The sequence below is a fragment of the Syngnathus floridae genome, chromosome 13, assembly GCF_059516105.1.
Source record: "Syngnathus floridae isolate MCC-2025c chromosome 13, RoL_Sflo_1.0, whole genome shotgun sequence".
Classification (NCBI taxonomy): Eukaryota; Metazoa; Chordata; class Actinopteri; order Syngnathiformes; family Syngnathidae; genus Syngnathus; species Syngnathus floridae.
In genome coordinates this window covers 5,747,136-5,763,247 of record NC_142425.1, presented here as the reverse complement: position 1 = coordinate 5,763,247, position 16,112 = coordinate 5,747,136, and the positions used below count along the sequence as shown (strand labels likewise).

Below are 16,112 nucleotides of genomic sequence, written 5' to 3'. Positions count from 1 at the left end.
AGCTTGACAATCATCTTACTCCGCAGTTGGGCTTTTTCGTACACAAAAAAAAATCAATAGAAGTTGCAGTCCTCAAAGGCAGGCTGATGCTGGATTTGTGTGCTATTTTGTAAGTTTTACAATCCAACTTGATTCTATTTCCCGAGTTTAAGCTACCGACGGCTCAGGTATAACGCATGCAGTCATCCACTCGAAGGGTATTTGGTTTCTACATGGAAGCTAATGTTACCGTGCTTTTTTTCATGACTAATTCATCAGTCAGTTCTCCCCGAAGCTGATGGTGGTTGGATGGTTGGCCAGCTAGCTAGGGGGTGGTCAGTGTTTGTCTCTTTATGCTAGGGCAGTTGCACCACCAGAGAAGGAAGGCACGTGAACAGATGCAGAATAGGGAGGCTATGAGCCCACAGGAGTCCAAGGCAACTGAGGCAGAGGCCATGGAAGGACACAAGGCCCAAAGCCACAATCAGGGGCGTATGGAGCCCACAGCGCCTCCACTTCCTCCTCCTTCACCGCCACCAACGGGGCCGCCGGAATACCCACGGCCGAGGCTTATTTTCCACACGCAGCTTGCTCATGGAAGCCCCACAGGTCGAATCCATGGATTCACCAATGTCAAGGAGCTGTATGCCAAGATTGCTGAAGTTTTCAACATCTCTCCCTCGGAGGTACAAAACCGGTTTTGTGCTATTTCATTCAAGTTGATCAAGCCTTTTTGGTGTTCTTTTATTTTGGTTCTCATGAAACACTATTAAAGTGACACCTCATCTTTACACGGGTCATGACAGCACAATATAACAGTAACTGCTATTGTTATTTGTCACTGTATGGATCAAGTGGTTTCACATCAGTATAAATACTGAAGTCTATGCACAAATCAGTCGCATTTCCCATCAGGCCACCGCAACAGCATCGACATCATCAATAAAGTCAAATGTTTATTGTTTTATACTGGACTGCACTCATCTCCAAAATTGCTTAGGTTTACATCAAGTACACTGTGCATCTGCTTGCTCAGCTATAAGATGTATATTTGAGGGTAAAGCAATATTTGATGTGGTTTTTTTTTAAGCATTGGCAATTCTATTAGCGTGTTTAGGATCATACTTTGCGGCAAATTCATGGTTTCAATTATGAATATAAAATATAGTCATGTTTATTTATGTTTATTTATTAGTAGTAATGTCTTCTAACATTCATGGGGTTATTTATCAACAGCAGAGGTGTAGAACCCATTTTTGTCACGGGCTGCATCGTAGTCATAATTTTCTTCGGAGGGCCATTATGACCGTCAACGCCTTTTATTATATACAGTAGAGGCTACACAACTGATAAATAACTAGGTTTGAAACTGGAGACTAAAACTGTTCAAAAAAAATTAAAACATGAATGTTAACACAATTTCCAAGCAATATCTATTTCTTTAAAAGTGAAGACAATTTGTAGTTTTTGTCTTTGGGGGCCACATAAAATGATGTGGCTGTATCTGGCCCCCAGGCCTTGAGTTTGACACCTCTGATCTACAGCAGTAAGAAAAAGATGACGCAGAATCCAAGTGTCAGTTTGCATATCAGTTCCTTCGCACGTGTAGCCTACTTGATTTTGAAAACTTTCAAGTTGCAAATATGTAGCTGTACAATAACTGTATCTCTATGCTAATCAGTATATTCGCTCAAAAAAAAAAAGACTGTACAATTCACTGAGCAAGTGAGCAGTAAAACACCTGCAGTGCCAATCTGTGGTGATATTAAGGTCGATATGAAGGCTTTTGCTATCTGCATTTCTCCTTGAAGGACGCACGGAAGTGAAGATTAGACCAAGTATATTCCACAAAAGCCATCCTTCACATTCTTATCAACAAGACACTAGCCACCATTATGCTGACGTGACTGGCTAAAGTCACGCAAGATGCAAATAATCCAATGTTGGATGTTAATACTACGAATTCCTTACGAATAAAACATGGACTTTCATATTCTTATGAGTTGAGAATACATTGTTAGTTCATCAATTAACATTTTATCAAGTAGTATAAATAATTTTGTTGAACTAATGTACAAATTGAACTTTTAACTCAGCCTGCCATGAGGGCCTTGGCTTCCAAATGACTTTCAGGGAAATTTCACAAACTAATAAACTTTAGTAATGCACAGATAAAATCCTTCAACAAACATCTAAAACCTCTAACAGCAGTCAGACATGTAATAAGGATATTCAAGATAACAAGGAGCACAACCTTGCTCTTATGTGAACTGAAGTGCGGCTGCTAACTTAACAGTGCAGCGACATCACAAAAAAGACCTTGAACTGTAGTCAGGCTTTAGTATCGCATGTGAGCAATAGCTAAGTGCCAGGTTAGATAATAAGTGACGGAGGTTATCTTCTATTTTTCTTGCAGCCTATGAAAAAAAAAGTTAGTTTCCCCAAATCAATTCGGTTTTTATTGATATTTTTGTATGGCACAGTTTGAATTTTGCTTTCTTCTCAGACATGACAAAATTGAACTGTTTTAAACAAAAACAAGGTTGCACATACATTTGAAGAAACATTGAGAGTAATACATATCTAGGGATAATTTAAAACCAGCAGTTACAAATCAAATGTTAAGCACATTCAATAGGAAAAATATGAATGAAGCAATCCATAAAAGACTAAACATAATACAGTACTGTATGTAATCCACCCTGCATGTCTTCTCTTGTAAATTGTTTCCCCCTGCTGTTCAAAATCCATAAAGCACAGTTGGGGAGTTTCTGTTACATGACAGTTTACTGGAGCTAAATTGCAGTACAACCGATCATTTTTCAGCAATAAAGTACACAGAAAAAAAATCCTTTCAATTTTCCTACAAACTACTTATAATGTGTACATCATTTGCACATCATTAAAATATGATAAATTTAATTTTTACAATTAAATATTAATGAATGGAAATTTGCTTTAGGGTAGCGGGCGTTAAAATTGCTGCTCAATCCTCCATGTTATTGTATTTATGCTAAATTTTGTTTAGCTTTTTGATCATTTATTGAGATGCACCCATCTTTCCCGTATTTTAGATCCTGTTCTGCACCCTCAACTCCTATAAAGTGGACATGCAGAAGTTACTCGGGGGGCAGATTGGACTGGAGGATTTCATATTCGCTCATGTCAGAGGAGAGACTAAGGAGGTGGAGGTGACCAAGACAGAGGATGCATTGGGGCTCACCATTACAGACAATGGTGCTGGCTATGCATTCATCAAGGTGAATAAGGACATTGTGCTGTAATGAATATTTTTCTTTCACCACAATGAGAGAATTTTTTGGATATATCAAACCAACTATCTTCTTTAAATTGACACCTTTATGTTTTCAGTTTCTTCTAATTAGACTACAAGGACACCTAAACGAGTTAAAAGTGTATTCTTTCTCCCTTTAGAGAATAAAAGAAGGCAGCACTATAGATCAACTCAAGACGGTGTGTGTTGGTGACCACATTGAGGCCATCAACGACCAGAGCATTGTGGGGTGTCGACATTACGAAGTGGCCAAGATGCTCAAAGAGCAACCAAGAGGCATTCCCTTTACTTTACGCCTGGTTGGACCCAAGAGGGCCTTTGGTGAGATAACACTTGCTCTTTAAAGAATAATTAACATCAGAGTAAATTTGAGAATATTTTTTTCATTTTAAGTATCCTACAGTAATTTCTACTGTATGCTCATGGTTTGATAGTGTGAGAATGAATTTTTACATTTGTTGCTCAAGTCAAATCCACCATCCTGCCTTGTGACTGCAAAATGCATTGCGTAAGAGCTGATATACTTTGACGAATAGATGTTTCGTTACGTCAATGATAACTTTATGTTCAGCAAATTATGTAAAAAAAGATAATGGATAAAGAGTCACCATGCGTGTGAAAAGAGCCTTATTAGGATGATGAGAGCGTATAAGCCTGCAGGAAGTTACGTAGGTCTTTTAATCAATCTAACTCTCCAAAAAACAAAACAAGGCAGGCAGTATCTATCATCAGAAAGGGCGCAAAACAGGAAGTGTGGCCATTTCCCAGCATTACTTTGAAGATTAACCTCACCATTCCAACTGGTTCTGTATAATGAAACTAAGGGTGCAATTGTATCTTTGGTCTGGTGATTGAACATGGACCCAAGTGGCCAATGGACAAAAATGTGACTTGATTTACTGTAAATGAACATTGGTTACGTCAGTGCTTCTCAATCTTTTACTGTTACCCCCCCCCTCGGGAAGAAAACATTTCATACCACCCCCAACTCTCCCGAGTGACTATACATAGTATAAAATTGCAATAAGTACACCTCTACATAACATCGTATCCCAAAAAATGGTAAATGGAATGAACTTATATAGCACTTTTATCTACACCCACACTTTACAATGCATCACATTCACCCATTCACACACACATTTATACACCAATGGGAAGAACATACGTACACACTTTGATGATACTTTCCTTGGCAACGTAATCCTGCATAATCAAAACAACATCAAATTAACCTTTGGTTTATTTACAAAACTCTTCGCCATGTAGGCGTCTGTCTCCCTTTCTCTCTCCCATAAATGTTTTCCCAAAAGCCTTATTCATCACACTTAATCACAACACATTGGAAAGGAAATTAAGGAGTACCGGTTTGTCGTTGTGAGTGAATAAAACGGACAAGGCTGGAGCCTTTCCGTGGTAGACCTTTTGTATTCGATCGAAAACAAAATGAGGTGTCAATGAGGTGACTTCCACCAAACAGTACAATGTAACAAGGGCCACTTTGGTCAAGGTTACATCACAAACAAACTCGGGAGTTTGTCTTTTCTTGACCTTATCCCCAGGTCACAGACAAAAAAATTTGAATTGCACTTTATAATGAAATTATGTTTCAATCAATTTTTATTTTTTATCTATTTTTTCATTAACATAGGGACTAAAATGTTTGTCCACATGTGTCAATGATGTTGGAATAGACGAACTCAAGAGACCTTGTATCAACCAAAGCTTCAAGATGAACTATATTTTAGATATTGCGAATCAGGCTTTTCCAACATAAGTGAACCCTTACCGGATAACGTACTTGTTGAATGAGTGGGAAATATTCCCACTGACACACACATGCCCGAGGAGCAGTGGAAGCGAGTGGGAACAGAGCCATTTACTGTATTTGTAAAGTGCATGCAGATTTCACGGTCGCCAGACAGGAAAATATGTAGGCAGGTCAATAATGTAACCACCCCCCCTCATCATCATCTCTAAATAATTGCCCTTCTGGCAGAGAGTGACACATCCAACTCTACATTAATTGACGTAGTTTACTGGGAAACACGGACAAACAATTCCAACTAGCTAGATGGATGAAATCATTTTTCCAAATGATCCAGTCCAGATCTAAATTTCTACTCTCGTGGGAAGCTTCTTGATTATCAACTGTATATATTGGCAAAACTTGTTAGATAAATTATGCTTTTACAGTTGAATATGTCAAATATGTTAATGGTGAGAGAATACAATATAATATAACAATATAAATCGTTGGAAATGATGCATACTCATCTTGCAAGGAAGATATTTCAGCTTTTTAACGAGAAAAGGTTTTCTTAAATAAAAATATACAGTAGGGACAAAGGGTAAAGGCATCTTATAATACACACACACAAAAAAAAGGGGTAATCTCTGATTATATTACATGTCATGTGTGTGGATGTGTGTGTGTGTGTGTTTAGACATGATTGGAATGAGAACCAAAGCACCAAAGTCAACTGAGGGCAAAATGGCCAATGGAAGGGAAACTCTGCGCCTTCGTTCCAAAGGTTCCGCGACCGTCCAGGAAGTGGTAAGTTTGGAGGATAGTGGTTGAACTATCAGCGACACATACACATTTCCTGGAGACTTTACCCCACACCTGGAAGGTTCCAGGTAACTATGGAAACAAATTTATTCCCCGTAAAAGCAACAAATTTGCCATAAAAAGAACATGAAGCAATCACCCAGAAAATGTACTGCTCTCCAAAATAGCTTTTTGCCATCACTTTTACCCTAAAGGCCAATTTCATTGGATACATTGTAGTTTAAAAAGCTAAATGCATAACTTGAGTTGTGAATTTTCCTCAGCAGAATGAGTTTGAAGAACGGGCCACCATGAAAGTGGATGACCTGCTGGAAAGCTACATGGGCATTCGAGATTTAGAGCTTGGTAAGAATACCTTACTGGCGTAAAGTATATATGAATAGTTGCTATATTTGGGCCAAAGGTCACACAGAGACACACAAGCGGGGATGCAAGGAGGTATCCAATCGGCCATTTCACACGTGCAGCTGACTACTATGATTACCGCATGCTCCAGTCTTCTGCACAAACCCCACCGAGTCCATTTCTATGATGTCATTTTCAATCTCCAGTAAGTGGCAAAATGGCCGCCCCCGGAGATGCAGAACTTTAAGAATTTTGTCGCTCATTTCATATTCCACAAACACAACAAGAATCAGAATACCATACCATTAGTGGGGTTGTGTAGAATATATTAACGTAAGGAACATTTTATACTTGACTGATCTGTTCCTTACTCTATTCTTCATCATTCTGGTAAGATTAAAATAAAAATGTAAATGTGAAGAATATTCCAAATAATATATAAGACATAAATACAACCATTCACCATCGACACATCTATTTAGCTAAACCAGAATGGTTGAACAAACTGATCTAAAAAGTAATGTAACTCATCAAATATCATTCAGTCTTTTACTGACATGAATCCGAGAAAATGTAAATGTGTGTATCCCTTTATCTGTGCAGCAACTACCATCGTGGAAGCAGGCAAAGACAAGAAGAACCCTGATGACTTTGCAGAAGCTCTGGACTCAGTCCTGGGAGATTTCGCGTTTCCTGACGTGTTTTTGTTTGACGTCTGGGGAGTAATTGGTGACGTGAAGAATGAGAGAAACTAGATTTGTGTGGAGACCGGAGAGCTATGTTTCCTGGCACATCCAATTATAAGAAGGCATTGTAGCCTTCTCATTTCTTACATGAATGTTTAATTCATTCATAAATGTTTAATGCTTGCATACATTTAACATTTATGCAAGAATAACTTTCTTCTCGAACCATGACAGGGACTGAAAATTAATGTATGCTTTCTGTTTCGGTCTCTAGGCATATTAATGTTCACATCAGACTGAGAACTTAACCACCACGTACATTTTCAAGTCAAATAAATAATGCACAGAAAATGCATTGCATTTACAGTACACTGAAAGTCAATAATAATAGAAAAAATAAATATCCGTGTTTACAACAATATTGATTGTTCATATTGTGCTTATTTAAAAAAATATATTATCTGTATTCTGGACAGACAGCTATTTTTCAAAGTAATTTACAGGGTATTTGTTTAAAAAAAAATCCTTTTAGTCTGTGGAGATAATGACTTCAAAGCATCTGTCAGGGAATAACTGCAGCAGGAAAAACAATCAGCCTTGGATCAAAATCAGGAAGTCAGATATCTTCCTGTGAGTCTATGAGGAATTTTCAGTTCAAGGCTTCTTAAGAATCATCGTCATGCAAGGAATTAAATGGGTTTCTTTTTGTAACACTGACTCAAATGTGCATTGTGTATTGTTTTTCTCTCAAAGAGACACAAGCATGTAACAAAAATATTTCCCTTTTATGGAGTAAATATTCCACCACTACTATACTTTCAAAGGAGACTACTATTATTGGTTGTCTGATTTTGCAAAGATAAACAAGATGTATGGTACATTTCATATATTAAATGAAGAATAAAACGCAATATAATTTTGTTCTAGTTTGTGAGAAGTACTGAATGAGTGGATGTTTTTTTTTCTTTTAATTTTCATAGTCTTTATAAGGCAGCAGTTCCACTCACAATTTTTCAAAACATTCAAACCTCAAGGTCAAACGTCTTGGAGAGCAGAATAAAAAGCAGAATATCACAATTCTCAGTAGAACACTCAAGACTGCAATATTTTGGACATCCTTAGATGTTTTACTCAGCGGCTCTTGGGAAAATATTCGACAAATATTGTATTAATGTCTTCCAAAACCATTTTGGGACAGATACCACGTGATATTATCAATGTTAATTGCTATCTAAGGGTTCATGCAAACATGAATTGATAACATAAGTATACCATAATTAATAAAGCTACAAATATTTTCCACAAACATTTATTTGTATCATTCATTTAAATACAAATTTCAGTGGTTTCTTTAGTAGCACAACTTTTACATTTTTTTCCAACTAATGCATATATGACAGACAATCGTGCATAGCTTACATGCATCTGAAAATAGAAACTTGATCATTCCTACGTATGAAAATGTGAATATGCGCATTTATCTCTCAAGTATGCCTGTGTTTAAAATAATCACAGTAGATTATTGCATAAACTTTTTAATCAAGAGATTGAGTGACGATTTGGCATCAGGGGCATCTATCTTTATGCTATGATGTTGTAGAGTAATTTCCTTAGTGTTGACTGTTTGTTTTTATTTTTCTTCATTTTTTTCTGTTCTGTTCTGTTCTGTTCTAGTTGCAAATAATGTGATGGGAAAAATAAGATCTATGTCATAAATTGTAATGTCTTGCAGTATATTGTATTTATATTGTATTGCCAGTGATCTTTGTTGTTCCTTATGGAACCCCATTATTTTTCCACTTAAAAATGCATACATGCTTTATCATTATTATTATTGATTGGAATGTGATTACTGGATATGTGTGCTGTGGAGTCATCATATGCAGAACAGTTGGGGGAGTCCTGTGGAATGATGGGAAATGTAAATTGCACGACAGAGTTAGGAGATTTTGCGTTTTGAAATTATTTGTCTATCAAACAAAGCAAACACAATGCGAGACAAAGTACATGTTATTTTGATAAAGTACAACAGTCCCATAATTGTAATGATTCGTTGCTGTTGCTGTCTTCTTATTGATTACAATTCAATTTATGGTCCACTCCAGCATGTTTTTCATTATGGTGTATGTGTTGGGGTAAGAGTCAAGACGGGATCTTCCACAGGGTGTCACTCAAGACAGCAAGTCAGCACTGACTGCAAAGCAGATCATTACTATAACCAAGCTTCTTCTGTTCGCTGAACCACAGATCAACCATCCAAGTAGTGGCTTTCTAGTGTAAGGGGTGTGTCATTTAATTTTTCATTCTGTCCCATTTCATCTGAGCTGAGAGGCCGTCCAAGTGAAGAAGAATGTGTTAATCTGTTAATGGTGCTCCTGAATGATTGGTTTAAGGTGGACCATCGGGACCAGTCCATGCGGGGGTAGACTCTCTGTAATACCGCCCTGCGAAACAGGATATACACCCATGGGTCTAAGATCTGGTTCCAAGATGCAAAGCGCAGCCACAGCAGAAGATATATGACCTGGAGAGGACGTCCACTCAGCACAGTTTGTGCAATAAAGACCTGATGGAGGAGGAAAGAAACAAAACAAATCAACATTAATAAATTAAGTACCATAGGTGTGGTGATAATTCGAACGGGGAAGTCATACTTGTATTAATGATACAAAATGAACAAGGACAAAGTATGATGAGAAATGAGTTTAGAGTAAAATTGATGAATTAATTGGATTGGCAATAAATTAACCTGGCCTGACAATTATGTTGGATTAACTTTTCCACAGCGGCTTTTTGTTATTGTTGAATTGCACAGTCAACTGGCATTATTGATGACATGAAGCAGTTCAGAAAATGGATAGATGGATTACCATATTTTCTGGACTATAAGACGCACCTAAAACCCGAAAATTTTCTCTTTTCTAAAGCCGACAGTGCGCTTTATAGTCCGGTGGGCCTTATTTATGGACCAAATTCCTAAATTTAAACTGGCCCGAAGCATTGTGTCATGAAATCAATTATAAGTGGCCTGCTGAAGACTATGAATCATGAATCAAAAAGACTATGGATCATTATTTTGTGATTATAAAGTAATTTGTTGCATCTGAAGTTGAAATAAAAAAGATAAAATGCAAAATGATTTGATTTGGATTAAAAATCTGACATGATGCATTAATGGTGCGCCTTATAGTCCGGCGCGCCTTATAGTCCGGAAAATACGGTAATATGAAAATACATCTTTGGTAGGGCAGACATGCCACAGGGAGCAACAGTTTGCATGTCTGCACTTTACCATGAATACGACAAGCAGTCACTCTTTGGAACAGCAGCCATATATCCATGCCAAGTGACAATAAGGCTAGTTTGACAATACACTGCAGCACACATACAAAACAGTCATGCAATATTGTTCTCATAGATTATTTGAAACGCTGAAAAGTGGGATGTTACAGTTTACATATTTTCCGCATGATATAAGACAGCACTGTGTAACATGCCTTTAACAAATGACAGGACATAAAAAGCAAGTATAAACAAACAGCAGCAGCATCACAAAAAGATGAGACAATGGCTAACCCAGTGATTTGGTGGGTTAGAGGAGAACGGCCATTGAATAAATGAATGACCTCATGGTTTGTTTGGCTTGGTAGAATTCCAGACCGATGTTAAGTGGGGTGACTGATGATTATGATGAAACTGTGCGAGACATCTAACATTCTCATTTCACTCGCCTTATTCGGGAAAGGTGACACATGATGTATATCCAGGGGTCAAAAATCTGATTGCAGGTGGCCAACCGTATGTACAACAAAATACTTTCACCTTTTACGGCTTCCCCAGTCGAAGAATTCACCAGAATATAAATCTGCGCAAGGTATCACACAATCAAAGTTAGACCAGGGCCGCAAACCAAATATTGTATTTAATGGGCCTATACACGTCACACCCATATTGTTTGCTGAATATTATAATCTAAATCTTTATATAAAGACGTGGTCAACTCTTGTTGCAATGTTTTAACATGAATATTCTGAACGGTGATTTAAATCTAAACATGAATTGTATGCAAACATTAACTCTGATTTTGAGTGACGCCTGTATTTAGAGAAGTAAAAGAGATTATGAAGACATTTTGCACGTTTGCAAAATTTATCACATCATCTAAAAATGCAAGACAAATGTTTGTTACTTCTTTCATCAGCATCAGCTAGTTGCTATGATGATGTTTTCATGTTAACCAAGTGAAAAACAATGGTACTCAGCAGCCAGGACAGATGTGTAGATCACTTTTCTACGTTGAAGTTTATTGTCTTGGTCTATTTTGAGGTTCCGCTGCAGTTGCCAAAGGTCAAAAACAGACAGTGATGGAGCACTGACCGTATCATCTAACACCACCTTCTATGGAGCGCTGGCAAGTCTTTTTATTTGCTTTTAGCTTGCTTTTAGCTAGAACAATGTGCTGATTTCTAATATCTCCATGGAGACCGACATGACATACATGTAAGAGTAGTTTTCTTTTTGAGGATGCTGACTTTGCCTGTGCTGTACAGCAAATATCAACTACTGTAGAGAGTTAAAGTCCCTCAGGTTATCGGCAGGCTTTTAGTTCAGCTCATGAGGACGTTGCATTGCTGATGAGCAATGAAGCATGTAGAAAGGAAGCACAGTAAAATCTCCTAGGATGGCATGATGCCCCATTATGGTAGTGCTGATAAAAGAAAAAGAAAAAAAAGATTAAAATGCCAGAATAGGGTGCTGGATGCTTTAGATGCCTTTCAGATGTTAGAGTGATGCCATATGGTGGTTACTACGTGGAGTCAGTTAATTTTTGTGTACTAAAGACATGATGCGGAAACCCTTCTTGAAATGTACCGTGAATGTTTTCTTATTTATTTTCGTTGCAGTCTCGTGTCCTTATAAAGGCAATGACAAAGCGTTCACTGATTTATATTGGCAACGATGAATCGTTCACTGTGCTAAATTGGGAAACTGGCTTGACTAAAATTACAACTATGTATACCTTTTGTGTCTGGGACAAATTCTCATGATTAGTACAGAAAATATGACTCAAATTAAATCATTGCAGTATTATATTTTAGATTACCATTCGGACAAACAGATTTACCAGTATCGGGCACCAGCAGATGGAAGCGATGGCCATGATCAGGATAAGCTGCACCATCATTTCCACTTCCTGGTCTCGGGGACGTTGCATCTTATCTTGTCCGCAGCACACCTTGATGAGCGTTACAACACTCACGGTGTTCAACACAAAGGACATCGCAATGCATGTCAACCCAACCATGGAGAAGAGCACAGAAAAGGTCAGGTCACTGCCCTCTGAACTAATGTTGAAAAAACACCAAGAGCCAGGTATCTGCATGTGGTAGCTCCCGACTCCAGTCAGAGGCAGTGATGCTATACAGCTGGCAATGAACCACACCAGCAGCAAAATGAAGACTGTTCGCTTCTTGGGCATGGTGGTGGTACGTGCAAATGGACGGGTGATGCCAATGAAGCGCTCCAAAGCCATAGCAGCACCAAGGAGCAGTGGGCACAGTCCATAGAAGACCATTGACATGCCCATGAAGTTACAGAAATGGCAGTGTGGATCTAAATTACGCCAGTTGAAGTGTGTCACATGAAAGGAGACCACAATGCTGCCTGTAACCACCAGACCCATGAAGTCAGTGACCACCAGGCCACCCAGGAAAATGAGAAAAGAAGAACGTGAGCTGCTGTGAGTCCGTTGGAACGATTTGACGAGAACCACAAAGGCGACGAGATTGGAGGTGATACCCAACACACTGAAGATGGAAGAGAAGTAAGCTGAGGCGATGGTGGGGACAATCTTAAATGGAGGATTGTTAATGGAGTAGCAGATTGGGGTGTCGTTGGAGGGTGCTTCCATTGATGTGTTCATGGTGTCCAGATGAGATGGCATGTCCACTTTAGATTGTGGAGAACAATATCACTACGAAGAATACGGCTCTTCCACCTTGAAAAGAAATACAAAATCCATCATTTATTTTGTGTAAACACACACAACACACATACGATCCACTTAACATATTAAACATAACATTTTTTAAATGTGGTAGTTGGCCCACCATGTGTATTAGTTTTTTCTATTGTATTTTACATACATTAATCTGCATACAGTCAGGAATACAAGTAAGATTTCAGAATCTAAATTATTGCAATAAATAATTTAAGCATGAATGAATACTGATAACATTTACTCCCAGTTGTCAAGTCTGATTACCTGTCTTAAATGCAAGTGAATACTGGTAAATGTGCAATCATTAACTAAGAAATATCCATGGCTATAAAATCATGTTTTTGATCATTTTAATGGACAACAAACTAAGAAAAGATGCATAGAACATTGAAGAGCGACCCTAACTGATAAACGTCCAGGAAACATTTATGAGATTGATTCAGCCAGTAAAAGGAAACACAGTCAGACGAAAATTCCCCCCAGTAATCATTTCCGACATTTCAGACATCGTAAACAAAGTAACCCCGTTTTTTTCAGGATGCTTGGACTCATTTGGAAAAGTGAGATGACTTCATGTAAGGGAATTAAAATAAGTGGTGTTTGTTGTGGATCACATTTTAACCAGAAATAAAACAAATGTACCATACTTTATAGTCCATAACTATCACAGTGCAGTCAATGACAACACAATGAGAGTTTCATAGTTGAAATCATCAATCTTACTCCGAAATGACAAAATATTAAGCTGGCATGGAAAATATCCTGATATTTACTTTGTCGTGTTCAGTACGGTTGAATTAAATCATTTTGGACTTCAAATAGATACGCCAGATAATCCACAGATACTAAAAAGGTAGAAGGTATGACATTGCCTGCTCCATCTGAGGGTGCTCAGGAGGCAAAAACATGGAAGGAAAGCTGCTGACTTTCCAACGCTGCTCTCAGAAGGTCATTCGATGTTCCCTCCTTTCCCAGAAGGACATTTACAAAATCTGCTGCCTCAGCAGAACGGGAAACATTATCATGGACAGCTCGCATCCGGGTTCCCACCTGTTTGACTTATTGCCCTGTAGCTGTTGAGCATGGGCAGAACATACAAATAAACATCGATAAAGACAGCCCCTCATTGGTACATCAAAAAGTCATCCTTAGCTTTTCTGTGCAATGTATATTAATCCACTTCTCATTTGTAAATCAATTCATGAAACACTTTGGTAACTTTATTTTTTCTACAATAACATCCACTCGAGATGAATGAAAACAGCATCTTTTTTAAAATTACCTAACATAGTTAGGTAACTAAAACTATTAGTTGTTTTGTAACTGACAGACCCAAATTTGTGGTCTATACAGGGAAGTAACTTCACTCCCTTGGACAATTCTAACACGAGGCCGATGGTGCTTGAACTGAAAAACTTTTAAGTCTACCATTAGACAAAAGTGCCCATTAGCTTCGGAATCAATATGTCAGTCTATCATATTCAGTTTAGCTTAAAGGAGACATGCAAATTGTTTCTCAGTGAAAGAAAATGGGAAACCACAGAAACTTAAGTGTGTGTGTGTGTTGCATGCAAAATGCAAAGATTACGCTAATTATACGGCTGTAGTCCGCCCGTGTCTCTGTTTATAAAGTCATTAAAAGAATATCAGTGGGCCACTATCGATCGATTTTGCCTCTGCTCACACTCGCTACAATTATATGCCGCAAAACAGTGGTTATCACACGTTTTACACAAAATAGCACTTGAAAAAATATTTGGATCTCTTAAATGAAAAAGAAGTGTAGCGTTAAACAAGGTTTTATTCTAAAAATGAGTATTTACAATTATTGTGAGTTAATGCAACAGTATGGATTGTTTGAACCTTAACAATGTGCTTAAATATAGGATGAAGACAAACTACTTGAATAAGGATTCAAAAAAACTGTACTGTACATTAAAGTTAATTAAAAACAGCAGCTCAATAAATATTTAGAAGTAAACCGATTTCAAAAATGAAATGCAAGTGTGTTATTTAGTTGTTGAAGTAAAAATTTAATGGATATTGTGTATGCCTTGCACGCACATCTCTGTCATCAAAATACGAGGCTTACTTTGGTGAGTACCTTTTGTCATTTTTATTTATGTTGCTTTAGTACTGCATTATTGTACCAAGCAAGCAGGACAGTGACATTTTAGTTAAGTTGGACTTTTGTATTTATCGACTGTGGAGATTCCATTTTAAATGGAAAACTAATGTGGTCCGTAGCCTTTTTTTTAATAGCACGTGTGTGGTTATAAACCACAAACTGTCAAATTTGTAAAATGCTTGATAAAAGTTTCTACTGTGCAAGAAAAAAAAAGTTGCTAAAAATACTGTACAGTAGTTTTCTTGAAGATTACAGTATTTGACAGCTCACAGAAAAATTATGCCCACAATACCACTGGTACTAATTGCAAGAAATACAACAGCATCTCTATGTAACTGTTTTGTATATGCTTAAACCCAACTCCAGCAACCAGAAAAAAACTCTTGCCAAAGTAAGACATTTAAAGGCAACATTGTGAACGCTGTTCTTCTAACAGAAACCGCTGTGCATTTTGTATGTTTATCAAGTGAGGTGGTAATGAGTTTTTGTCTTACCATTAGAGAAGCTTAGATGCTGACTTTGAGCTCTCCATCCAGACCATCAATCTGCTTCTCATTAGTCATGGATCTAACGCAACGGCCATAGAAAACTGGGGACCATTTTCAAGGTATGCACCCTGTCAAAGGAAAGTTACACACAAAAAAAAAAAGTTAAGTGTGCCACAACACACTTAACAATAACCCTTCAACATATCCTTTCTTCTGCTGCTGCCCAGCTCTCAGCAGCTCAGATAATCATCTTTCCCTTGAGTCATGCTTCCTTTAGCTCCCTGCAAAAAGGGGAAGGGCTTTGGCAACAGTTAGAAACTATTTGAGGCAAGAATGAGGTTCACAAAAATTTTTTCAAACCATAAGTAAGACATTTATAAGTGGTCCACTGGGGGGAGGGGTGGGGGTTTTGTAAGCATCTGTCTCATTTTAAGGATATGTCGTCCTCTAACTTGTGCACCCATAAAAGGGTATCATATAAACCATAAAAGCTGCTTGTGTATGCAATAAACCACGTATACATTTTAGAAATTATCTAACTTGTATTAAGCTAAGAACATAAAAGAAAACACTGCCAATGGTTCCATTGTTTAGGTCTTATTTGTTTTGCTTAATAGC

At 37.8% G+C, this 16,112-nt stretch overlaps 2 protein-coding genes across 6 annotated transcripts; one reads left to right on the top strand and one right to left on the bottom strand.

Moving 5' to 3' along the window:
• The first annotated feature begins 267 nt into the window (after positions 1-267).
• Positions 268-7,968, top strand: gipc3 (GIPC PDZ domain containing family, member 3). Of its 2 annotated transcripts, none has more exons than XM_088394033.1 (6): positions 268-665; positions 3,054-3,239; positions 3,415-3,595; positions 5,722-5,831; positions 6,113-6,191; positions 6,795-7,968. In XM_088394033.1, the coding sequence occupies exons 1-6, from the start codon at positions 333-335 to the stop codon at positions 6,944-6,946; spliced, it is 1,041 nt and encodes a 346-aa protein (XP_088250159.1). In that variant the 5' UTR covers positions 268-332; the 3' UTR covers positions 6,947-7,968. The 2 variants fall into 2 exon arrangements, with proteins under 2 accessions (XP_088250159.1, XP_088250158.1); XM_088394032.1 differs by having other exon boundaries at positions 270-665; positions 6,110-6,191.
• Positions 7,969-8,170: 202 nt separating this feature from the next.
• tbxa2r (thromboxane A2 receptor) lies at positions 8,171-15,813 on the bottom strand. Of its 4 annotated transcripts, none has more exons than XR_015862085.1 (4): positions 15,501-15,813; positions 12,003-12,875; positions 9,402-10,742; positions 9,179-9,321 (listed from the first exon to the last, which is right to left on the bottom strand). XR_015862085.1 is itself a non-coding variant. In XM_088394031.1 (4 exons), the coding sequence occupies exons 2-4, from the start codon at positions 12,819-12,821 to the stop codon at positions 9,241-9,243; spliced, it is 942 nt and encodes a 313-aa protein (XP_088250157.1). In that variant the 5' UTR covers positions 12,822-12,875; positions 15,501-15,812; the 3' UTR covers positions 9,179-9,240. The 4 variants fall into 4 exon arrangements, 3 of the variants coding, with proteins under 3 accessions (XP_088250155.1, XP_088250157.1, XP_088250156.1); XM_088394031.1 differs by having other exon boundaries at positions 9,402-9,443; positions 15,501-15,812; XM_088394029.1 differs by having other exon boundaries at positions 8,171-9,443; positions 15,501-15,795.
• Between the last annotated feature and the right edge of the window lie 299 nt (positions 15,814-16,112).

Bases quoted from the DNA above. Each gene is read 5' to 3' on its own strand.
- gipc3 (XM_088394032.1), top strand. From the start codon at position 333: ATGCTAGGGCAGTTGCACCACCAGAGAAGGAAGGCACGTGAACAGATG. The intron at 666-3,053 runs GTACAAAACCGG...CCCGTATTTTAG, and splicing joins TCAACATCTCTCCCTCGGAG to ATCCTGTTCTGCACCCTCAA. The intron at 3,240-3,414 runs GTGAATAAGGAC...TTCTCCCTTTAG, and splicing joins CTGGCTATGCATTCATCAAG to AGAATAAAAGAAGGCAGCAC.
- tbxa2r (XM_088394029.1), bottom strand. From the start codon at position 12,821: ATGCCATCTCATCTGGACACCATGAACACATCAATGGAAGCACCCTCC. The intron at 9,444-12,002 runs GTAAATCTGTTT...CTCCTCCATCAG, and splicing joins TCTGCTGGTGCCCGATACTG to GTCTTTATTGCACAAACTGT.